The sequence below is a fragment of the Dendrobates tinctorius genome, unplaced genomic scaffold (assembly GCF_039654945.1).
Source record: "Dendrobates tinctorius isolate UK_male_01 unplaced genomic scaffold, ASM3965494v1 ptg000002l, whole genome shotgun sequence".
Classification (NCBI taxonomy): domain Eukaryota; kingdom Metazoa; phylum Chordata; class Amphibia; order Anura; family Dendrobatidae; genus Dendrobates; species Dendrobates tinctorius.
This window is the reverse complement of record NW_027361670.1, coordinates 27,634-54,445: the sequence shown is the minus strand read 5'-3', so window position 1 is coordinate 54,445 and position 26,812 is coordinate 27,634. Positions and strand designations below refer to the sequence as shown.

General features: G+C 46.8%; 1 protein-coding gene across 1 annotated transcript; it reads right to left on the bottom strand.

Moving 5' to 3' along the window:
* Nucleotides 1-3,823: 3,823 nt before the first annotated feature.
* LOC141086597 (cornifelin homolog A-like) lies at nucleotides 3,824-6,084 on the bottom strand. Its single transcript, XM_073572824.1, has 3 exons — nucleotides 5,717-6,084; nucleotides 5,351-5,520; nucleotides 3,824-5,089 (listed from the first exon to the last, which is right to left on the bottom strand). Exons 1-3 carry the CDS (start codon nucleotides 5,928-5,930, stop codon nucleotides 4,910-4,912), a joined length of 564 nt encoding a protein of 187 aa, XP_073428925.1. The 5' UTR covers nucleotides 5,931-6,084; the 3' UTR covers nucleotides 3,824-4,909.
* Nucleotides 6,085-26,812: the final 20,728 nt, after the last annotated feature.

The window sequence follows — 26,812 nt, the reverse complement described above, 5'->3', positions numbered from 1 at the left end:
GTTGTAATACCTTTTTATACCTTTTGTAAACACTGCCTACCTTTTTGGAGTAAAATATATAAAATTACTAGCTTTGTTTCTCCTTGCTCTATAACACTGTCACAACCTCTGAAGTGAATTACGCTACTAATCTGGGATAGCTCTGGACCCGTTATTAATTAAGAAATCGGAGCTGGTGGCATCGAAGTGTGTTCTGGGCTTGTTGGGCAAAACTGGCAGTGACGAACAGGTTTTATAAGCTTATTACCTGGCTGCGGCTAGGAGCAGGTATAATTCCCTTGCTGCAGCGTGCCTAATAGCCAGCACACATCCAGGCGGGGCCCATCTGGCGACTAATTATCCTAGGTGCAGTTCCCTAACTGACCTGAGGTTAAGGGGGGGCGCCGGAAAGCTGCAAGTTCCAAATCGGAACTGGAAAGTGGGATAAATCCATGCAGTTCATGACATTTTTTTGGCAATAGTGGAATAACTTAAATATATCCCCCTGCGATAAGTGTATAGTTTTCCTCACAGTGCTCAAAAAAGGGTGGGGGTGGGACACCACCCAAAAGACAGAAAAAGCAAAAATACCCACACAAATGGACGGAGTAGGCAAATATATTCACAAGATATATTTATTAATATGCAAACAACACAGATTTTTTGGGGATAAATTTCTCCTTTTAGGGAATTTTTTAGCTGCATATTTATTGGGACTGCTATTTTTAATGAGCTTATTTGGAATATATTAGTTCTTTAGCTTTTCCTGCTTATTGAGTGGAGATATTTTATAGATTCTTGTATCCATACTGATTAGTTGTGTTACTGCCGGTAAATACAGGCACTGTGTTTGGGTTTTACCTTTATTGTCATTATCTGTATTGTTAGCATATTAATAGATATATCTTGTGATTATATTTGCCTACTCCGTCCATTTGTGTTGGTATTTTTGGTTTTTCAGAGGTGTGAAGCAATGCACAGTGACTGATCCTGCCCCAACGGCACAGCCTCATATCCAATGCCTCACGTGACCATGGAAGCATAATATTTTCCATGCCAGATCTGTAGAATCCGAGTTTGACCCAATCGATCGATATATCCATGATCATGGAACAGCTTCACATCTGTAGGTAAAATCACAAAAGTGATGGTTGATGGCAACAACCCACAGGAACGCGATATGTCCCCTAATTATGGATCTATCATGTGTGGTCTGTGTAGGACGCTGGAAGGATTGTCAATAGGATGACAGCCAGATGGTTTCAGTAGGAGGTTCCTTGGAAAAAAGTATGACCCAGAGCAGAAATGAGGGCTAAAACTGGATTAGAACCTAATTGGGCGTCCACGTCTGACCTCAGCGGAGGGAGGAGCGAGGGGTCAGTTGAGACCCTTTAGAACATCTCATCCACCCAATACCTTCGTCAGACCTCAGGAGACCTAACGAGTATGGCAGATCTGTCCATATTTCCAGCGGCGTTCTCCGCCAGAAGCTCTCACGTTCATAAGCCGTGTCTGTTGTCAGACTCTTGTTTCAGACTCGTTTTGCCTGTTTGTCTTTATTACTTCATCTTTTTTAAGTGCTGTACTTTTTTGCATATTAAATCTAAAATGTTCCAAGTTTGTTTCTTTCTGCTCTGAAGTCCTCACAGACCTGAGGAGGCAGGTTATCCAGGTTATGTTACCCTGTGTATGGCAGAGTTCCAGGAAAGCATCTATCATGTGCGCAGGAAAGCTAGGTGCCATCTTGTGCTAATGTGAGACCCTGATGAGGAAGGTCTTGGCGTGAACTTACCCTATTCTACAAGAAGTCACCGGTCTCAGAACTCAAGGAAATGGAACTAAAATTTGGGAATTTTTCTTCTCAGAGGTTGTGAAAGAAGAACATGCTGCCGGCAAAAGCAAAGGCGTCTTATGACTGCACCCTCCGGTCCAGCCGGTGCCACCACTCTCATCAACCCCGCAGGCGAGAACTTGTGCAAGGAACAGTCTATATATAGAAGAGAAATGTCAGGGCTTGTGATGCCCACAATACATGAAAGAAGCCTGACCTATGCTGCTGCCCATGAGTCCTGCACAGCTGGTGGTCCCTCGGGTCTGATCCCAGAGGGGGAGCACCTGGTGACTGAGGGAAGGGGAAGCTCTCCTCAGTGTTTCTTGGACCATATATTGAGGGATGACTTTTACATGCCCTTTGACATGCCTTCCTCCTGCGTGGACTGTATGTACCACTATGGGAAGACCCATGAAAGCATGAGCCAGGGACAACTAAAGAACCCAGATGGGAAGAGCTGGAGAACACAAGCTGTGGGGTCTCCATCAGGCTCATCCCAGTGCTTGTAATTTGTCCTTCACAGTTTTCCCTCCATTTCTCTTAGGCTGGTTTCACATTTGCGTTTTTTTGCGCTGGAAAAAAACGCATACCTGCGCATGCGTTTTTTCCCCTATATTTAACATGGGTGCGCATACCTGCGCGCTGGCATGCGCACGTATGCGATTTTCATGCGCTGCGTTTTTTTGGGGTGTGCGTTTGTATTTTCCAGACGCAGCATGTTGCATTTTTTGGCCCTGCAAAAAAGCGCATGCGCACATATGCGCACGTTTTGCGCTAAAAATGGCCATTATAGCCTATGGATGCGCATACGTGCGCATTGGCATGCTTATGTATGCGTTTTTTTGCACATGCGTTTTTTTTTTTAACATTAGTTTAGACAATGGAATTTAGGGGTTTGGGTTAGAGTTAGGGTTAGGGTCAGGGTTAGGGTTAGAATCAGGGTATGGTTTGGTTAAGGGTTAGGGTCAGGGTTAGGGTTAGGATCAGGGTATGGTTTGGTTAAGGGTCAGGGTCAGGGTTAGGGTATGGTTTGGTTAAGGGTCAGGGTCAGGGTTAGGGTTAGGATCAGGGTATGGTTTGGTTAAGGGTTAGGGTTAGGGTATGGTTTGGTTAAGGGTCAGGGTCAGGGTTAGGGTTAGGATCAGGGTATGGTAGGGTCAGGGTTAGGGTTAGGATCAGGGTATGGTTTGGTTAAGGGTTAGGGTCAGGGTTAGGGTCAGGGTCAGGGTTAGGGTATGGTTTGGTTAAGGGTTAGGGTCAGGGTTAGGGTTAGGATCAGGGTATGGTTTGGTTAAGGGTTAGGGTCAGGGTCAGGGTTAGGGTCAGGGTTAGGGTCAGGGTATGGTTTGGTTAAGGGTTAGGGTCAGGGTTAGGGTTAGGATCAGGGTATGGTTTGGTTAAGGGTCAGGGTCAGGGTTAGGGTTAGGGTATGGTTTGGTTAAGGGTTAGGGTTAGGGTATGGTTTGGTTAAGGGTTAGGGTCAGGGTTAGGGTTAGGGTATGGTTTGGTTAAGGGTTAGGGTTAGGGTCAGGGTTAGGGTATGGTTTGGTTAAGGGTTAGGGTATGGTTAGGGTTAGGGTCAGGGTTAGGGTTAGGGTATGGTTTGGTTAAGGGTTAGGGTTAGGGTATGGTTTGGTTAAGGGTTAGGGTTTGGGTTAGGGTCAGGGTTAGGGTTAGGGTATGGTTTGGTTAAGGGTTAGGGTTAGGGTTAGTAAAGTCATGGTTTGGGTTAGTGTGAGGAGCCACCTAATGTTTGGAAAAAACGCAAACGCGGTAAAAACGCACTAAAAACGCTTACAAACGCATAAAAACGCTGCGTTTTTTTCATGCATGCTCATAAAAATGCTTGAAAAAAACGCAGCAGTTGTACGCTTTTGTATGCGTTTTTTCAATGCGTTTTTTTGCGGGAAAAACGCGCTGCAAAAAAAAGCAAGTGTGAAACTAGCCTTACGGTGGTCACTGTACCATGATGTGAATGGCTGATCAGGAGGAAGATACTACACAAGAGTGGTGACGCGTTTCATGACCTTTAATGAGATCAGTTTCCACTTGGACAAATATTGAAAGAGAACTTTATATTAGGGTGTAACCCCTGGTGACATTGTACAACACAAGGAACATAACTTTCAGAGCTTTACACGGGAGTACAACCTGCAGTGATATCCTACAAGGTGAGGGATGTGACCCACGACAATGTCCTACAAGGAGTGGGGCACGACCCATGACAATGTCCTACGAGGTGAGTGACGTGACCCATGGTGAGGTCCTATGTGTGGGGCATGACCCATTGTGAAATCCTATGTTTTGCTGGGCCTGACCCATGGTGACATCCTGCAGCGTAAAAGGCGTGACCTGCACCAAGGCCTTAGGTGACCAGTGCACCCTGTATTGACATTAAAAGCTTCATATTAGAGATGTAACCTATGGTGCCATCTTACAAACACTTGTGTAAAGGTATAGCAGATGGTGACATTTTAAAAGATGAGAGGTGTGCACTAAAGTGTGTTCTAGAAAACGTCATAAAGGGGAGTAATCTGACGATGTCTTACAGACCTTTGTACAGGGAGTTCCTCAGGACTTACAGGGCATTTCCTCCTGCCATTCAGATGTGGGGAAATGTTGGGTTTTAGCTCTTTGGAAAAGAAGGTGACCGCCGCAAATCAGACCTTCCTCTGTCCGGTTCAGATGCCTGGTGGAAAATATCCATCCATCTCTCTCTGGAGCTGCCTGTACCTCATTGTAGCTGGAGCTAGTTGAGTTGGACCTCATGCATCAGGTGTAAGTGTCTTTGGGTTGGACATTGTGGAGTTGCCCTCAGTGTTGGGTTGGATCTCAAGCACCACGTGCTGATTGCTTTGGGTTGGACCTTATAGAGTTGCGCTCAGTATTGGGTTGGACCTAATTCACCAGGTGGCGTTGAGATGGACCTCATTTACTACGTGGCTTTGGCTTTGACCTCCATGTACCAGGCAGTGTTGAGTGGGACCTTGTGGAGGAGTTGCCCTCAATGTTGGGTTGGACCTCATGCACCAGGTGCTGATGGCGTTGCTCTCGGTGTGGGGTTGTCCTTGCGTTGGATCACGCTTCTTGTAGGGGCTATTATTTTACGTCTGATTGCACTGTGATATTTTGGGCTTGCATTAGTGGCGCCCCAATAATGTTGGTGTGGGCAGTGACGAAGCTGACTGGCTGCTTGCGTTTCTTGATCTCGCGCGCCATCTGGCACCAGGAGCAGGATAAGCACCAGCAGACGGTGCAGCAGTCATTGCAGATGGAGCCCTGCGCAGAGAAGAGAAGGGTCAGTGCTGCACCATGGGCATCCTATGTAAGCAGTTTTGGGGGTGACAGACAGCAGCCATAGACCAGGTGAACAGGATTGGGCTCAGCTCAGGGGCAACTCGCGGTATTGACAGAGATCAGACTTGCAGGCTGGCGGCTGCCATTATGTGAAGAGGGGGCATATAATCTAATAGCCAGAAATATGGTGCTACCAGACCCCCTCCCAGAAGAGACCACCGGGATGGATGCAGGGGTACATACCGGAATCTTGTAGCGCTCTCGGACGGCGACCCTCATTGCCAGGGACACAATCGGGCAGTTCATGTGGTAGGTGTAACTGCCGCAGTCAAGAAGGGGGAGACACAGGCACTCGCCAAAGTCACTGGCCGTGGAGCACTGGAAACAGGGGAAGCACCAGAAAGCGAAACAGCCTGCGAGCAGAAGAGGAGAGGGTTATAGGGCCAAGTGGGAGGAGCCGACAACCTCACACCATATACAGGCAGGTTGTCACGATGAGGAGCTGATTCTGCATTGTTGGATGTCGCTTCTGTCACAGGTCAGGGGGTCACACAGTATTGGGTGGGGTGGAGCGTTGTGCCCAGGGCTCTCTTTCATAGCAGTACTTACATATCCCCATGTCCTCGCAGCAGTCGCACAGGCCGGAGCTCCAGTTGTTCGGGGCTAGCTGGGTGACTGTGGTCATGGTCTGGCCAAGCGCCACTGGCTGGACAGACACAGTCTGAATGGTAGCCCCCTGCATCATCTGTAATGACAGAGAACAAATGAGGCGTGGGCTCAGTGCTGCCCCCCAGTGCTCAAGAAATGTATACAGCAGTGACATCACCACTCCCCAAATATCAGTTATATTATACAGCGGTGTAATGGTAATGTAAAATATGACGTAAGATTCCCCGGATTTATCACATTGCAGAATCTTTTAGTTACACTGAACTATGCTATGTCAGTGTGGGGGGTTTTGACCCGCCCTCCCCTTCTTTAGCCTGTCACAGCTGCAGCTTTGTATTCTGTCACTGCAGCCACTCACCCCCCTGTCCTCCCCCCTCAGCTCTCACACTCAACCAGCTGTAGCTGGAATTACTAGTCACTGGCTTCCTGCCTCACGGCGGGGGGTCCCTTTGTCCACTCCAACATGTGCAGACTGTCCCATTGCATATTATGGGAATTTATTCATTCGGTCGTAATACAATGTGAGATTGGGATAGAAAAACGAAACCTACACAGTTGGAACATGCTTCGATAGAGCATCGCTTCAGCGTTTCTTGGTAGTCGCTAGCACCGGCAGAATCCGAGAAACGGATTTCTCCTGAACAGAGTCGAGCATCTGTTTCATGTTTAGATTCAATAGGACGCTGATTCTGACATAGGTAGAATGATTGGTCCGCTGTTACTCTGCTAGGTTCTCAAGCCCAGTTATATAGCCTAGAAGGTTTCAGAACCAAAATTGTAACAGAGAAAAGGAGAGACCCCGGTAACTCAGCCCCTTTTATGATGTCATGACCCAGAACTATAGAGTACACTCAGTCGGAAGGTCAGCCAACAGAGGGAACCCGAGATACACAGCCACACTGTCATGCATGGCGACGTCTGTCCCATTCCCTTCCCCCAGCCTGATTTGCTGGAATGATCTAAGTATCATGTGAGTGTTTTCTTCTTTAACCCTGTTTTATTTTTAATTGCTTGTATATATTTTAATTGTCTCAGATGGTTACATCTTTTTTATCTTCTGTGAACACTGCCCATCTTTTGGGAATAAACTATAAAATGTATTAGTTCAGTCTCTTTGCCCTGTGATGAATTCATGTGTCTGAAGTAATTACACTACTAATTTGGGGTTTGCTATGGACTCTCTTAATTAACTTATTGATTAAGAGAATCGTTAGCTGGTGGCAGCGAAGTGTGGTCCCGGTTGGGTGGGTGAAGCTGGCAGCGACAGAAGGGGTTTTATAAGCTTTTGTGTGGCTGCGGCCAGAGCATTTATAATTCCCTTGCTGCAGCGGGCCTAACAGCCAATCTACAGTGAGCGGCCTGTCTGGCGACCAATTATCCTGGGTGTAGTTCCCTGACTGACCTGAGGGTAAGGGGGGTGCTGGAGAGCTGCAAGTCCCAAAGTGGAACTGGAAAGTGGGATATCCATAAATTCCGACAGCTTGTAACATATTGTGGCAGTGGTGGGATAACCAAAATAAACCCAACCTGCGGTAAATTGTCAAGGCAAGACTAGCGTGCTGTTTTTTATCACATGGTGCCAGCGGAGGGACAACTAAGATAAGCCCCCTGTGCCTGTGATAACCGTGTGCGGCCAAAGGTCACATCCCCTGATCCGTGACATATTGGTGGTACCAAGTGGGGATCGTAACATATTGGTGGCAGCGTGGTGGGATCATAGAGCATTAGTGATCTGGTTTGAGCAATCATTCAAAAATCAGACCTCAAAAAGAATTTCAGATGGGATTGTAGAATCAATTGAAACACCAGAAGCAACACAGAAAACCCCCTAAAATATAGCTTTTAATTCAATCACTAAAAACATTAGTAGAAATGACTAAAAGAGGGAGGGGTAGAGGACAAAAAATGAAGGGTAGCAGAAATACTGTTTTAACCCCTTCGCACCCGAGCCTGTTTTTGCCTTCGTGACCGGGCCAATTTTTTCAATTCTGACCAGTGTCACTTTATGAGGTCATAACTCTAGAACGCTTCAACGGATCCTACTGATTCTGACATTGTTTTCTCATGACATATTGTACTTCATGATGGTGGTAAAATTTTTTAGATATGAGTTGCGCTTATTTGTTAAAAAAATCAAAATTTGGCGAAAATTTAGAAAATTTAGCAATTTTCAAACTTTTAATTTTTATGCCCTTAAATCAGAGAGTGATATCGCACAAAATAGTTAATAAATAACATTTCCCACATGTCTACTTTACATCTGCACAATTTTGGAAACATAATTTTTTTTTTTAGGAAGTTATAAGGGTTAAAAGTTGACCAGCGATTTCTCATTTTTACAACAAAATTTGCAACACCATTTTTTTTAGGGACCACCTCACATTTGAAGTGAGTTTGGGGGGTCAATATAACAAAAAATACCCAAAAGTGACACCATTCTGAAAACTGCACCTCTCAATGTACTCAAAACCACATTCAAGAAGTTTATTAACCCTTCAGGTGCTTCACATGAATGAATGGAATATGGAAGGAAAAAATAAACATTTAACTTTTTTTCACAAACATTTTACTTCAAAACCATTTTTTTTTTATTTTCACAAGTGTAAAAAGAGAAAATGAACCACAAAATTTTTTTGTGCAATTTCTCCCGAATACGCCAATACCCCGTATGTGGGGCTAAACCACTGTTTGAGCACACGGCAGAGCTCAGAACGGAAGGAGCGCCGTTTGACTTTTTCAATGCAGAATTGGCTGGAATTGAGATCGGATGCCATGTCACAATTGGAGAGCCCCTGATGTACCCAAACAGTGGAAACCCCCAATTCTAATTCCAACCCTAACCCCAACACACCCCTAACCCTAATCTCAGCCCTAACCATAACCCTAACCACAAACCTAACACCAACACACCCATAACCTTAATCCCAGCCCTAGCCCTAACCTGTGTACCTGCTTTTTTTCTTTACTTTTTTTATTTTTGTGACAAGATCGCTGCCCTGCGATCTGACTCATAGTAACACCACTTCTCCTCTGATCTCACACTGACAGATGATCAGAGGTGAAGCAGCGTTACTATGTGACAAGATCGCTGCCTGGCACAGCTGTGCCAGGCAGCGATCAGCTGTGCCAGGCAGCGATCTAGTCACACAGTAACGCTGCTTCACCTCTGATCATCTGTCAGTGTGAGATCAGAGGAGAAGCCGCGTTACAATGAGTGAGATCGCCGGGAAACAAGCAGCTTTCCCAGCGATCGCTCCCATTGGCTGCTGTGACGCTGACGTCATCAGGACCTGAACCAATCAGGTCTCGATGACGTCGGGGGTCCCAGCATGCATTGTGCACCGGGATCCCCGCGTTGTAAGGTATGTGGGGGTCCCGGGGGGCACAAAACCGTCGACAGTAGATAAACGTCGGCGCTGCACAAAGCCCAGCAAGCGCCAACGTTTATCTACTGTGGGCGGTCGGGAAGAGGTTAAATCTATATAGTCATAACAAAATATGGGCCAAAGGCTAAATTGCCCTAGTCCGCCCTATTTCAGCCCTTCCTAGCCGCGGAGGTTGGCACCCTAGTTGTTCACGATATGGCGTCCCCGCTCAACGTCGGTATCCCTAATAGCCCCTAAGCCTCCCTACGTATACAAAAAAGGACACAAAAAATGTACACACACTTATGATACCGAAAAAAATGAGACATAAATGGTCTCAAAGATAATACTAATGTGCTATGAACTTATCTCGTAGTAATTCTGATAATGTAGATACCCCACAATATAAGCTTATCTCGTCATAAAAAGAAAGGAAAAAAGGGGGTAGTATCAAAATGCAGCTTTAGGTAAGACTTCTCTCGCAGTCACCAAAAATGCTAATAAGCTGCAATCGGCAGACCCAATTACCACATAGCAAAATCAGTAAAAACGGCTAAAAGGAAATTCAATAAATAGCACATATGACAATTCATCTGTCCGGATCCCCGGACAAGCACTTAGAAAATAGTCAAAAGACTGCACATTAAAGGCAGAAAAATGAATCCTGTGTTGCACGTGCGGCGGCCATTATATGGAAGCAGGGGTTAATCATCCCCCTGTTTCACTACGAGACACCATCCAGCTCAAATGTGCGCGGGTTGTGGCGGATCGACACCGTGAACAAAAACAAAGCCCAACTGATCTCAACTCTGGTGCAATGGGAAAACACCCAGAGCCCAGTGGGCGCAGAAGCTGGCCCAAATGACAGTGGGGCTGCAGCAGAGGCTCCACTCTAGAGCGCTGGCCCCACTGACCATCCGGACAGATTGGACCCCTACCTGCAAGCGGCCTTGGACGAACTCCCGCCGAGGACAGTGATGGACGGTTGAGGCTGATCCAGCAATACTGGCAGGAGACCCAAGCCGAGCGGGAGGCCCAGAGAGCCGAGGCCCAAGCTCAGAGAGACCATGAACTGGAGATGACCCGGCTGAGGGAAACACCCTCCACAGCCCAGAGCAGTCCTAAACCCTGGCTAGAGCATTTTGCCGTGATTGGAAAGCACAGAGACTTGGACACTTTTCTGCGGGCCTTTGCGAAACCCTGCAGACAGTACCGGCTGCCTGTGGAACAATGGGCCGGGTACTTGACCCCAGGGCTAAAAGACAAAGCTCTGGAGTCATTTACTTCTCTTCTGTCAGAAGAAGATGAAAGATGAAAACTATGACGCTATCAAGCAGGCCCTGATCGCCAAATACCGGCTGACCCCTGAGGTATGCCGAAAGAAGTTCCGGGACCTCCAACGTGGCCCACACGACAGCTATACCAATGTGGTGCAAGGACTCAGGACCCACTTTGACCAGTGAATCCACGGACTGTCAGTGACCACATTTGAACTGCTGAAAGACCTGATGATCAAAGACCAGTTCTTACATCTGTGCCCAGCTGAGGTCCGACAGTTCATCCTAGACCGAGAACCAACGAATGCGGACAAAGCAGCGCAGATCGCCGACAACTATGAGGCCAACCGGAAGCCAGTCACCGTCAGCTGGAGAGGGAGTAAGCCTGCAACCAACCCCAGTGCCCCTGCCAGCCAACACACTGGAGGCCCTGTCCCATTTGCCAACGCCAGGCCATCATCAGAACCTCGCCAGTCTTTTCTCTGCAAACGGACTGGTCATATCAGCGCCACCTGTCCAGAGAGGCAGAAGAACCCCCCCCCCCCAGCCAAGGCCTCCGGGCCCAACGCCTGTGTTCTTTTGGTGGGTGGTGTGGTTGGGAGGATTGATGACAACGTGCAACACGTCCGGGTGGAGCCCGTCTTGCTACCAGCCTCAAGGACGCTGGGGCCGAACGAACCCTCATCCGGCCCGGACTGGCAACCCGTGAAGAGATGAATGAGGGGAAAACTCTAACTGTCCCCGAGATCATGGGTACCCGCTGTCCTTTGCCAGTGGCCCGGGTTTTTCTTGATTGGGGTGCCGGGAGCGGGGTGAGGGAAGTGGGGGTGTCCGAAAACCTGCCCACTGATGTTCTATTGGGGACTGATTTGGGGAGGATGGTTGCATACTACGCCCCTGACACCTCTCCCCAATCTGATAAGGGTAATGTTAACCCTGATGATGATGGGAAACTGAATGTGTTACCTGCCAATGCTTTGATGAGTAATGATGCCACTACTAACCATTCTTTCCCTAGGAATGATGCTGATGATGATGTAAATGTGTCAACTGAAATTAATAACCATTCTTTCCCTAGGAAGGATGCTGATGATGTAAATGTGCCAGCTGAACCTGATAACCATTTTTCTGCAAAGGTTGATGTGTCCACAGGCACAGGACTGCTCAGCCCAGTCGCTCTGCGGAGCGAGACGGCTGAGGAACTCCGAGCAGGAGTCGGTGCTACAGGAAATGGGGAGGGTGCATGGGAACCGTGAGGAAGGTGATGCCATGCAACTGACCAGTGCCACCGAGGAAGGTAACTGGCCCATAAGTAGCACTGCTCCTGAAGTGTTGGGGGTGGATGGGGAGGTAGAACCCATAGCAGCGCTGGCTGATGGGTCTATGGGAAACTCCGGGGAGACAGCCTATGTAGCTGCTGTCACCCGCAGTCAGAGTGCCCGGAACACAGGTTCCTGCCTTCTGGACCCTCCTCCACTACAGTGGAGTCTGAACCAGAGGTGAACCCAGAGCAGGTTCCAGAGGGTCCCAGTGAGGAAGGGACCTTGACATAGAATCATAGAATCATAGAATCGTAGAGTTGGAAGGGACCTCCTGGGCCATCTGGTCCAACCCCCTGCTCAAAGCAGGATTCGCTAAATCATCCCAGTTAGATGTCTGTCCAGCCTCTGTTTGAAGACTTCCATTGAAGGAGAACTCACCACTTCTCGTGGCAGCCTGTTCCACTCATTGATCACTCTAACTGTCAAAAAGTTTTTTCTAATATCTAATCTGTGTCTCCTCCCATTCAGCTTCATCCCATTGCTTCTAGTCTTTCCTTGTGCAAATGAGAATAAAGTTGATCCTTCTACAATGTGACAGCCCTTTAGATATTTGTAGACAGCTATTAAGTCTCCTCTCAGTCTTCTCTTTTGCAAACTAAACATTCCCAAATCCTGCAACCTTTCCTCATAAGACAGGGTTTGCAGACCGGTCACCATTCTGGTCGCTCTTTTCTGAACTTGCTCCAGTTTGTTGATGTCTTTTTTAAAATGTGGTGCCCAAAACTGGACACAATATTCCAGATGAGGTCTGACCAAAGAGGAGTAGAGGGAAATAATTACTTCACGTGATCTAGACTGTATGCTTCTGTTAATACATCCTAGAATTGCATTTGCCTTTTTTGCTGCTGCATCACACTGTTGACTCATATTCAGTCTGTGATCTATTAGTATACCCAAGTCTTTTTCACATGTGCTGTCACTTAGCCCTATTCCTCCCATTCTAAATATGCTTTTTTCATTTTTATTGCCCAGATGTAGTACTTTGCATTTCTCCCTGTTAAAAACCATTCTGTTAGTTGCTGCCCACTTCTCCAGTTTATTTAAATCTTTTTGAATCCTCTCTCTCTCTTCTCTAGTATTAGCTATCCCTCCTAGCTTTGTGTCATCAGCAAATTTAATCAGTTTACCCTCAATTCCTTCATCTAAATCGTTGATAAAGATGTTGAACAATACAGGGCCCAGGACAGAGCCCTGTGGTACCCCACTTGAGACATTCTTCCAACTGGATGTGCAGCCATTTACGACCACTCTTTGGGTCCGATCACTAAGCCAGTTATGAATCCACCTAACAGTTGCCTTGTCCATTCCATACTTAGTCATTTTTTCAATAAGGATTGTATGAGAGACTTTGTCAAATGCTTTGCTGAAGTCAAGATATACTATATCTACAGCATTTCCTTGATCCACCCAATCAGTAATACCATCATAGAAGGAAATTAAATTAGTCTGACATGACTTATTAGTTACAAACCCATGCTGACTCTGTTTAATCACTTCATTCTTATCCAGGTATTGACATACATGTTGTTTAATAATTTGTTCAAAGATCTTTCCTGGTATAGAAGTCAGACTCACCGGCCTATAGTTGCCTGGGTCCACCTTCTTCCCCTTTTTGAAGATAGGAACAACATTTGCTCTTCTCCAGTCTTCTGGCACTTCTCCTGTTCTCCAAGAATTTTCAAAGATTATGGAGAGGGGTTCAAAAATTTCTTCTGCTATCTCCTTCAGTACTCTGGGGTGTAATTCATCTGGACCTGGAGACTTGAATACATTTAGGTTAGCTAAGTGTTTCCTCACTATCTTTCTGTTTATAGATATCCTGGATTCTTCTATTCCCTTAATAGGACAGTGAATAACAGTTGATGTTACATTTCCTTTCTGAGAGAAAACAGATGCAAAATAGGAATTTAAAAGTTCAGCCTTCTCAACATCCTGTCTTACCATTTCATCATTTTCATCCTGTAAAAATCCTATAGCATCTTTGACTTTTCTTTTACTTTTGACATATCCCCAAAATCCTTTATTATTGCTTTTGACATCTCTTGCAAGCCTCAATTCATTTTCAGCTTTAGATAATCTGATTTGTGCCTTGCAGGTTCTGCAGACAGCATTATATTCTTCTTTAGATATGCCTCCTTCTTTCCATTTTATAAACATTTTTTGCTTCCTTTTTAGCATGTGCTTAAGCTCTGTGTTCATCCATCCTGGTTTCCTTAAATGCTTCCTATTCTTCCCTCTTTTCGGAATTGTTAACAACTGTGCTTTGAGAATTTCATTTTTCAAGATTTCCCATCCTTCCTGGACATTTTTGTCTTTAAGGATATCCAGCCATTGGATCCCTCCAATTCTCTTTCTGAATCCCTTAAAATCTGCCTTTCTGAAATCTAACCTTGACGTCTGAGTCTTCACAGGTCTTCCGCCTCTAGTTATCCAAAATTCTAAAATAGCATGGTCGCTACCTCCTAGGGTCCCAGCCACTTTTACCTCCTCAACCATTTCCTCCCTGTTTATAAGGATTAGATCCAAGGTAGCAGTTCCCCTTGTTTTCTCCTTTACCTTTTGGAAGATAAAGTTGTCAGCAAGAGAGGATAAGAATTTCCTTGACCTGTTAGTTTTGCCTGAGAGAGATTCCCAACAAATGTCTGGATAGTTGAAATCTCCCATGACAACTATGTCATATTTTTTGGAGAACTTGGCCATTTGATGCATAAAGAGTTCATCCATATCTTCAGCTTGCACAGGCGGCCTGTAGTAAATGCCTACAATGGTGTCCTTTCCATTGTTCTGTCCTTGTATTCTTACCCAAACAGTTTCCACAGAACTCCCAGTCTCTGAAGCTTCAATCTCTGTGCAGATATAGGCGTTTCTAACATACAATGCGACACCCCCTCCTCGTTTATCAAGTCTGTTTCTTGCAAATAAGTTGTATCCTTCTAGTCTTGTATTCCAATCATGTGTATTGTCCCACCAAGTTTCAGTGATTCCAATGACATCATATTTCTTTTCCTGTGTTAGTAGTTCCAATTCTCCTTGTTTGTTGCCCATGCTTTGTGCATTAGTATAGAAACATTTTAGTTTGTGATTGGTTTCTCTTTCTCCAATATTTTTATTAATTAGATTCTTTCGTCTTTGTTCTTCCTTTCCACTTCTAATAGCAGAGTTCTCAGTAGCATTTGTCAGGTGTATGGCTTTTTCTGGTCTTTTGCTTCCCTTCCCATGTTGTTCTAGTTTAAAGCTCTCCTTACAAGTGTAGCAAGGCGACTTCCAAATACCTGCTTTCCAGTCTTCGTAAGGTGCACCCCATCTCTAGCAAGTAGTCCATCGTATAAGTAGTTCACTCCGTGATCCAGAAATCCAAATCGTTGCTGACGGCACCATCGACGTAGCCAGTTGTTCACCTGCAGAATCTTATTCCACCTCCTTGTTCCATGGCCATCCACTGGGAGGATGGAAGAGAAGACCACCTGCGCTCCCAGTTCTTTCACTTTCTTGCCTAAGTCTTCAAAGTCTCTGCAGATGGTTTCCAGGTCGTTTCTTGCGGTGTCATTTGTCCCCACATGTAGTAGCAGGAATGGGTAGTCATCTGTAGGTCTGAAGAGTCCTGATATCCTGTCAGACACATCTTTAATTTTTGCACCTGGAAGACAGCACATTTCTCTTGTAGTTATATCCGGTCTGCAGATAGCGGCCTCTGTTCCTCTCAACAGGGAATCCCCCATGACCACCACTCTCCGTTTCTTCTTCACAACATTTTTCTTTCTCCATCCAGGAGGACTCTGAAGGCGTACAAGGTTGCTGTTTGTTGGCAAAGTCTTATCCTGATGTATTTCTTCATCGTTTTCCTGCGTGAGAGCCTGGTACTGGTTCCTGAGCAGTATGGGTGCTGACTGCCTCCTGATCCTCCTGCTTCTCTGGGTCACATGTCTCCATTCCTCTGTTTCTTCAGGTGCACTTCGAATTTCTTCTCTTTCTGTAACATGAAGAGATAATTCTGCTCTGTCCAAGAACTCTTCACCTTCCTTAATGATCTTCAACGTAGCTAACCTCTCTTCGAGATTTTGCAACTTTTCCTCCAACAGGGTCACAAGCTGCATTTGTGGCATGTGAAGTTTGGCTTTTCCACTGGTAAATCTGTGAACATGTAGCAAGAAATGCAGCTCACCAAATGGCTCCTGGCCTCTTCCATCTTGAGATTTCTTAAAAAGATGAAAGATGAGCCAAAATTATCGGCGCGCGGTTTCTCCGATTTCCTCTTTTCAGCTGCAACGGCCAAAACCCAGTGATCGTTGAGCTCGCGGAGACTCTTCACTTATCCCAGAAGGCACTGGGAATATGCAAATGATCTCCTCAAGACTCTTCCCCTGGTTTCTCCGATTTCCTCTTTTCAGCTGCAACGGCCAAAACCCAGTGATCGTTGAGCTCGCGGAGACTCTTCACTTATCCCAGAAGGCACTGGGAATATGCAAATGATCTCCTCAAGACTCTTCCCCTGGTTTCTCCGATTTCCTCTTTTCAGCTGCAACGGCCAAAACCCAGTGATCGTTGAGCTCGCGGAGACTCTTCACTTATCCCAGAAGGCACTGGGAATATGCAAATGATCTCCTCAAGACTCTTCCCCTGGTTTCACCAGCCAGGTGTTCCAGGCCGCTCTGCACTCAGATGCGAGCCTGGGGAAATAGAGAGACCTCGCCAAGACGCCCACCTCCGTGACTGATAAGGAGAGGGTGTTCTGGGAACGAGGAAGGTTGTACCAGGGAGTCAGTGCCTGGAGAATCCCAAAAGGAGTGGTTGAGGGAAAGACAGCTCGTAGTCCCATATCAATTTAGGGCTGAGTTGTTACGGATTGCCCATGAGATTCCACTTGCTGGACACTTGGGGATCAGCAAAACAAAGGCCCGACTGTCTCAACACTTCTATTGGCCCAAGATGGGGACAGATGTAACACAATTCTGCCGCTCCTGTGCCACCTGTGAAAGAGTGGGAAAGGCGGGGCCTGCTCTTAAGGCTCCCCTGATCCCTTTGCCGGTGATAGAGGAGCCTTTCCAGAGAATCGCGGTGGACATTGTAGGCCCGCTGGCCATCCCCAGGAGCTCTGGAAAGCAATACATTCTCACCGTGGTAGACTACGCTACCCGGTACCCAGAGGCAGTAGCTCTGTCCTCAACCAGGGTGGATAATGTGGTGGATGCACTGGTGACCATCTTTTCACGGGTAGGATTTCCCAGGGAGATGCTTACCGATCAAGGGAACCAATTCATGTCTCGCCTACTGGAGGCTCTCTGTGAGAAAATGCAGGTGAGGCACCTGGTATCGAGTGCGTATCACCCACAGACCAATGGCTTGTGTGAACGCTTCAACGGGACCCTCAAACAGATGCTCCGCATGCTGGTTGAGACCCAAGGGCATAACTGGGAGTGGTACCTCCCACACCTGCTATTCGCTTACAGAGAAGTTCCACAGGTGTCGACGGGGTCCTCCCCCTTCGAGCTCCTGTATGGCAGGCAAGTCCAGGGACCCCTTGGGTTGATAAGAGAATCCTGGGAAGAAGAGCCAAACCCCACAGAAGTGTCCATCATGGATTATGTCATGCTCTTCCGTGACAAGATGCAGACCTTGACACAGTTGGTGCATGACAACATGGTGCAGGCTCAGGCTGACCAGAAGCACTGGTACGACAAGAATGCCCGGGAGCGGACCTTCCAGGTGGGTCAAAAGGTGTGGTTGCTGGTCCCCATACCAACGGATAAGCTTCAGGCAGCCTGCGAAGGCCCATACATCGTCCACTAACATTTCAACCCGGCCACCTACGTGGTCACGCTTAACCATGCTCGGGGTAGGCGCAAGGCCTTTCACGTCAACATGATGAAGACTCATGAACATGAAGCCTGCATCCTACCGGTCTGCAACCTGCCCGATGACGGGGAGGAAGACCCCCTCCTGGACATGCTGGCCCAAGCCAAGGCCATTGAGGACATGTAGATAAGTGCCTCACTATCCGAATCCCAGCGGTCGCAGTTGTTGGCCACCCTGGAAATCTTCCAGGCTGTGTTCTCCAACTGACCAGGATGGACTGAGTTAGCGGTACACGAGGTGGACACCGGGAATCATGCCCCACTACGGCGACCACCTTATCGGATCTCCGATTATCAGGTTATGTGCCAAGAGATCGATGAGATGTTACAGCTGGGGGTGATTCAACGGGCCAAGAGCGCGTGGGCCTCACCTGTAGTTCTCATGCCCAAAAAGGATCGGACCACCCGGTTCTACGTGGACTACAGGGGGCTCAACGCCATCACAACCTCTGATGCACACCCGATGCCGCGCATCGAGGACCTGCTTGAGCGGTTGGCAAATGCAAAATACATATCCATCATAGATTTGAGTCGGGGATACTGACAGATTCCCCTGAGCAATACGACTTTACTGTACAACACAAAAAAGGCAGCAAGCATGGAAATGCCAATGGCTTGTCCCGCCGGGGCGAACCTGCTAAGGTGCGCATGGATGAGTACCGACGGGTCCTACCTCCTTTGCGCACTCTAAGAGGGAGAGGTTTAATAGTAATGTAAAATATTACGTAACATTCCCCGGATTTATCACATTGCAGAATCTTCTAGTTACACACTGAACTATGCTATGTCAGTGTGGGGGGTTTGACCTGCCCTCCCCTTCCTTAAGGTACTGTCACACTTAGCGATGTACCAGCGATCCCGACCAGCGATATGGCGCGGTCAGGATCGCTGGTACATCGCTAAGTGGTCGCTAGTGAGCTGCCACACAGGCAGATCTCACCAGCGACATCACTGGGGACGGGGGTCGCTACTTACCTGTCACACTAGGCGATCCTGCGTCCTCCCGCCCGGCTCCACGCTCGTCTCTCCACAGGAAGCACCGCAGGAAGCTGACGACGAGAAACAGTCCTGGACGTTCTCGCGTGATCAGCGATAACCAGCGGGGGAGCGGTTCGTAGGTAAGTATCAGACACAGCGAAGTCGCTAGCAATATCGCTATAACGTGACAAGTTATAGCGATGTTGCTAGCGATATCGCTTAGTGTGACAGTGATGTAAATGTCCAGCTAAAAGGTGTGTCCAGCCCCACCATGTTGGGAATGATGTCACAAGTCTATTGTGTATTGGCTATAAACACATCCCCTCAATACTTGTTTTAACCAGTATATAATACAGGAAGCTAGTGGGGGCCTCATGTGTGCCACATGGGAGAAATACAGCCAGCTGGAGGAGGGGCTTCGGAGCACAAGATAACATCCTTGGGAAAGTTAACACACCCAATCTAATTAGGGTAGTTGCCTTGAATATCAATGGTCCTTTGTTGATGGATAAATAAATGACCAGTAATTTACATTCCTTTATCTTAAGTAAGTTTCAGTGACCTTTTGCTTACCTCATCTCAGTGTATATTATATTAAACTGATTGAAACCATATAAAAATAACTCATAGTATACACCTACGTGGTCCCGCTTGACCATGCTCGGGGTAGGCGCAAGGCCTTTTACGTCAATATGCTGAAGGCGCACCACGAACATGAAGCTTGCGTCCTACCGGTCTGCAACCTGCCTGAGGATGGGGAGGAAGATCCCCTCCTGGACATGCTAGCCCAAGCCAAGGCCAATGGGTCCCTTGAGGACATGGAGATAAGTGGTTTGCTAACCGTATCTCAGTAGTCGCAGTTGGTGGAAACCCTGGAACCCTTCCGGGTCGTGTTCACCAACCGACCTGGGAGGACGGAGTTAGCGGTTCATGAGGTGGACACCGGGAATCACGCCCCACTACGGCGAACACCTTATCGGATCTCTGAGGAGGTGCAACAGGTCATGCGCCAAGAGATCAATGAGATGTTAAGGCTGGGGGTGATTCAATGGTCCAAAAGTGCGTGGGCCTCACCTGTAGTCCTCGTGCCTAATAAGGATCGAACCACCCGGTTCTGCGTGGACTACAGGGGGCTCAACGCCATCACAACCTCTGATGCCCACCTGATGCCTCGCATCGAGGATCTGCTTGAGCAGTAGGCGAAAGCAAGGTACATATCCATCATGGATTTGAGTCGGGGATACTGGCAGATTCCCCTGAGCCCTGAGGCGCAGGAGAAATCCGCCTTTATCACCCCCTTTGGACTGTACGAGTCCACAGTCATGCCCTTCGGCATGAAAAATGCCCCTGACACTTTCCAGCGGATGGTCAACCACCTGCTCCGGGACTGGAGGAGTACGCGGTGGCGGACTTGGACGACATCGCCATCTTCAGTTCCACCTGGGAGGAACACCTTCAGGATCTCCAGGAGGTGCTCAAGCGTCTTCACCAGGCAGGCCTGACTATCAAGCCGGGAAAATGCCAGATGGGCATGAGCAAGGTCCACTACCTGGGGCACCGTATAGGTGGGGGTTCCATGAGTCCGGAGCCAAAAAAGGACCAGGACCAAGAAACAGGTGAAGTCCTTCTTGGGCACTGCAGGGTACTATAGGTGGTTTGTTCAAGACTATAGTGCCCTTGCAAAACCCTTGACTGACCTCACCAAGCAGAAGCTACCACAAACAGTCAACTGGACAGATGACTGTGAGGCGGCCTTCCAAGCTTTGAAAGCAGCCCTGTGCAACTCTCCAGTGTTGAGAGCAGACGACAGCAGTCGCCCGTTTCTGGTACAGACCGAAGTCAACGAGTTTGGCCTCGGTGCTGTGCCCAGGTCAACTCGGGGAACCAGGAGCACCCCGTGTTGTACCTGAGCCGGAAACTTTTGCCGAGGGAAGTGGCATACTCGACCATCGAGAAGGAGTGTCTGGCCATGGTGTGGGCACTGCAACGTTTGCAGCCCTACCTGTACGGGCGCGGCTTCATGGTGGTAACTGACCACAACCCTCTGAGCTGGTTGCACACAGTGTCCGGAACCAATGGAAGGTTGCTCCGCTGGAGCCTTGCCCTTCAACAGTACAACTTTACTGTACAACAGAAAAAGGGCAGTGAACATGGAAATGCTGATGGGTTGTCCCGCCGGGGCGAACCCGCTGAGGTGCGCATGGCCGATTACCGACAGATAATGCCTCCGTAGCACCCTCTAAAGGGGGGAGGTGTAATGTACTGTAGATATGTTTCTGTAACATTCTAGAAAATCCCTCTGTCATGTAGCTGCAACCCCCCCCACAACACACACCAGCGTCTTCCTGCATGCAGCTCTGTGAAGCCTGAAGCCTCAGTGTAGAATTCTTCTCCCCCCTCCCTGCACAGCTAAAGGAAGTCCTTTGTCCTCTGGGACATGTGTCTGAAATAAAACTGTGAGAGATATTAAAATAGGCTAGTATGGGCTCCGATCGCGACAGAAAAACGAAACGAACATTTCTGTGATCTGCACGGACCTGGCTTCCCTACAGTGGCTCTTGCAAAATCCTAATCTCTCCAGAAACTGAGATATGGATTGCTCCCAAATGGAGGGTCTTAATTATGGCATGCTTGGTGTTTTCGGATTCTATTCAGTAGATCACAAACAATGATGCCCTATGTGTGTTGGTACGGGCTTTTCTCATTTAGAGATAGTTATTCTAAGTTTTGTAGCAAATCATAACTTGGAGAGAGGGAGGTTGGACCTCTCCAGACTGCCCATTTCGTGAGGTCACAGACCCTAGGCTATAGGTATTCCCTACCAAATTCCAGTCAGTTCAGCTGGAGTCCTCCTGCCAGAGAGACGTGCCGATGAGTGGGGACGTTTGGTTAAGCGCCCCTCCCCCAGCCACATGGTCTGCCTAATACCAACTACGCACATGTGAGTGTTACTTTCTGTTCTTTCATCCACTTTGTTTTATATTTCTATTTGTACATTTGTAATGTCTCAACTTTATAGCAACTTTTATCTATGTAATCACTGCCCGCATTCTTTTGGGAATAAATGATAAAATCTATTAGCTCTGTCTCCATCTTCTAAGAAACGAACTATGTGCCTTTTTTAGATAATCGCTACTAATTTGGGGTTTGTCACGGACCCTCTTAATTAACTCTTTGATTAAGTAAAGCGTGGCTGGTGGCAGCGTGGTGTGTGTGACTGGCGAGGCTAGCTGGCAGTACAGACAGGTCTTACATGCTGAATGAGGGGCTGCGGCCACAGCATTGATAATTCCCTTACTGCAGTAGTCTAATTGCCCGTGCACAATAAGCAGCCCGTCCGGCGACATAAATCCCCGCAGTTCTTGGAAGGTTGTTAGCAGTGGTGGGGCATCCAAAATACCCCCCTGTGGTAAATTGTTAGAGCAAGATTAGCTTGCTGTGTTTTGGTCACATGGTGACAGTGGTGGGATAACTAAGATAAGCCCACACTGTGCCTGTGATAGCCATGTGCCGGCAGTGCGTCGCGTCCCTATGTCCGCTGACATACCCGTGCCGGTGGGATCGTGACGTATTGGTGGCACAGGCTGCGCTGTTTGTCACAATTTGGTGGCAGCGACCCGCCCGTTCCTCACTGGTGACATCGCCGCTCTCCAGATATCAGTTATATTATACAGAGGAGACATCACCGCTCCCCAGATATCAGTTATATTATACAGAGGAGACATCACCGCTCCCCAGATATCAGTTATATTATACAGAGGAGACATCACCGCTCCCCAGATATCAGTTATATTATACAGAGGAGACATCACCGCTCCCCAGATATCAGTTATATTATACAGAGGAGACATCACCGCTCCCCAGATATCAGTTATATTATACAGAGGAGACATCACCGCTCCCCAGATATCAGTTATATTATACAGAGGAGACATCGCCGCTCCCCAGATATCAGTTATATTATACAGAGGAGACATCGCCGCTCCCCAGATATCAGTTATATTATACAGAGGTGACATCACCGCTCCCCAGATATCAGTTATATTATACAGAGGAGACATCGCCGCTCCTCAGATATCAGTTATATTATACAGAGGAGACATCGCCGCTCTCCAGATATCAGTTATATTATACAGAGGAGACATCACCGTTCCCCAGATATCAGTTATATTATACAGAGGAGACATCACCGTTCCCCAGATATCAGTTATATTATACAGAGGAGACATCGCCGCTCCCCAGATATCAGTTATATTATACAGAGGAGACATCACCGTTCCCCAGATATCAGTTATATTATACAGAGGAGACATCACCGCTCCCCAGATATCAGTTATATTATACAGAGGAGACATCGCCGCTCCCCAGATATCAGTTATATTATACAGAGGAGACATCACCGTTCCCCAGATATCAGTTATATTATACAGAGGAGACATCACCGCTCCCCAGATATCAGTTATATTATACAGAGGAGACATCACCGCTCCCCAGATATCAGTTATATTATACAGAGGAGACATCACCGTTCCCCAGATATCAGTTATATTATACAGAGGAGACATCACCGCTCTCCAGATATCAGTTATATTATACAGAGGAGACATCACCGCTCCCCAGATATCAGTTATATTATACAGAGGAGACATCGCCGCTCTCCAGATATCAGTTATATTATACAGAGGAGACATCACCGTTCCCCAGATATCAGTTATATTATACAGAGGAGACATCACCGTTCCCCAGATATCAGTTATATTATACAGAGGAGACATCACCGCTCTCCAGATATCAGTTATATTATACAGAGGAGACATCGCCGCTCCCCAGATATCAGTTATATTATACAGAGGAGACATCACCGTTCCCCAGATATCAGTTATATTATACAGAGGAGACATCACCGCTCCCCAGATATCAGTTATATTATACAGAGGAGACATCGCCGCTCTCCAGATATCAGTTATATTATACAGAGGAGACATCACCGTTCCCCAGATATCAGTTATATTATACAGAGGAGACATCACCGCTCTCCAGATATCAGTTATATTATACAGAGGAGACATCACCGCTCCCCAGATATCAGTTATATTATACAGAGGAGACATCGCCGCTCTCCAGATATCAGTTATATTATACAGAGGAGACATCACCGTTCCCCAGATATCAGTTATATTATACAGAGGAGACATCACCGCTCCCCAGATATCAGTTATATTATACAGAGGAGACATCGCCGCTCCCCAGATATCAGTTATATTATACAGAGGAGACATCGCCGCTCCCCAGATATCAGTTATATTATACAGAGGAGACATCGCCGCTCCTCAGATATCAGTTATATTATACAGAGGAGACATCGCCGCTCTCCAGATATCAGTTATATTATACAGAGGAGACATCACCGCTCCCCAGATATCAGTTATATTATACAGAGGAGACATCGCCGTTCCCCAGATATCAGTTATATTATACAGAGGAGACATCGCCGCTCCCCAGATATCAGTTATATTATACAGAGGAGACATCGCCGCTCCCCAGATATCAGTTATATTATACAGAGGAGACATCGCCGCTCCCCAGATATCAGTTATATTATACAGAGGAGACATCACCGCTCCCCAGATATCAGTTATATTATACAGAGGAGACATCACCGCTCCCCAGATATCAGTTATATTATACAGAGGAGACATCGCCGCTCTCCAGATATCAGTTATATTATACAGAGGAGACATCACCGCTCCCCAGATATCAGTTATATTATACAGAGGAGACATCACCGCTCCCCAGATATCAGTTATATTATACAGAGGTGACATCACCGCTCCCCAGATATCAGTTATATTATACAGAGGAGACATCGCCGCTCCCCAGATATCAGTTATATTATACAGAGGAGACATCGCCGCTCCCCAGATATCAGTTATATTATACAGAGGAGACATCGCCGCTCTCCAGATATCAGTTATATTATACAGAGGAGACATCGCCGCTCTCCAGATATCAGTTATATTATACAGAGGAGACATCGCCGCTCCCCAGATATCAGTTATATTATACAGAGGAGACATCACCGCTCCCCAGATATCAGTTATATTATACAGAGGAGACATCGCCGCTCCCCAGATATCAGTTATATTATACAGAGGAGACATCACCGCTCCCCAGATATCAGTTATATTATACAGAGGAGACATCGCCGCTCTCCAGATATCAGTTATATTATACAGAGGAGACATCGCCGCTCTCCAGATATCAGTTATATTATACAGAGGAGACATCGCCGCTCTCCAGATATCAGTTATATTATACAGAGGAGACATCACCGCTCTCCAGATATCAGTTATATTATACAGAGGAGACATCGCCGCTCCCCAGATATCAGTTATATTATACAGAGGAGACATCACCGCTCCCCAGATATCAGTTATATTATACAGAGGTGACATCACCTCTCCCCAGATATCAGTTATATTATACAGAGGAGACATCACCTCTCCCCAGATATCAGTTATATTATACAGAGGAGACATCACCTCTCTCCAGATATCAGTTATATTATACAGAGGAGACATCACCGCTCCTCAGATATCAGTTATATTATACAGAGGAGACATCACCGCTCCCCAGATATCAGTTATATTATACAGAGGTGACATCGCCGCTCTCCAGATATCAGTTATATTATACAGAGGAGACATCACCTCTCCCCAGATATCAGTTATAGTATACAGAGGAGACATCACCGCTCTCCAGATATCAGTTATATTATACAGAGGAGACATCACCGCTCCTCAGATATCAGTTATATTATACAGAGGAGACATCACCGCTCCCCAGATATCAGTTATATTATACAGAGGAGACATCGCCGCTCTCCAGATATCAGTTATATTATACAGAGGAGACATCACCGCTCTCCAGATATCAGTTATATTATACAGAGGTGACATCACCGCTCCTCAGATATCAGTTATATTATACAGAGGAGACATCACCGCTCCCCAGATATCAGTTATATTATACAGAGGTGACATCACCGCTCCCCAGATATCAGTTATATTATACAGAGGAGACATCGCCGCTCTCCAGATATCAGTTATATTATACAGAGGAGACATCGCCGCTCTCCAGATATCAGTTATATTATACAGAGGAGACATCACCGCTCTCCAGATATCAGTTATATTATACAGAGGAGACATCACCGCTCTCCAGATATCAGTTATATTATACAGAGGAGACATCACCGCTCCCCAGATATCAGTTATATTATACAGAGGAGACATCGCCGCTCCCCAGATATCAGTTATATTATACAGAGGAGACATCGCCGCTCTCCAGATATCAGTTATATTATACAGAGGAGACATCGCCGCTCCCCAGATATCAGTTATATTATACAGAGGTGACATCGCCGCTCCCCAGATATCAGTTATATTATACAGAGGAGACATCGCCGCTCTCCAGATATCAGTTATATTATACAGAGGAGACATCACCGCTCTCCAGATATCAGTTATATTATACAGAGGAGACATCGCCGCTCTCCAGATATCAGTTATATTATACAGAGGAGACATCGCCGCTCTCCAGATATCAGTTATATTATACAGAGGAGACATCACCGCTCCCCAGATATCAGTTATATTATACAGAGGAGACATCACCGCTCCCCAGATATCAGTTATATTATACAGAGGTGACATCACCGCTCCCCAGATATCAGTTATATTATACAGAGGAGACATCGCCGCTCCCCAGATATCAGTTATATTATACAGAGGAGACATCGCCGCTCTCCAGATATCAGTTATATTATACAGAGGAGACATCACCGCTCCCCAGATATCAGTTATATTATACAGAGGAGACATCGCCGCTCCCCAGATATCAGTTATATTATACAGAGGTGACATCACCGCTCTCCAGATATCAGTTATATTATACAGAGGAGACATCGCCGCTCCCCAGATATCAGTTATATTATACAGAGGAGACATCACCGCTCTCCAGATATCAGTTATATTATACAGAGGAGACATCACCGCTCCCCAGATATCAGTTATATTATACAGAGGAGACATCACCGCTCCCCAGATATCAGTTATATTATACAGAGGAGACATCACCGCTCCCCAGATATCAGTTATATTATACAGAGGAGACATCACCGCTCCCCAGATATCAGTTATATTATACAGAGGAGACATCACCGCTCCCCAGATATCAGTTA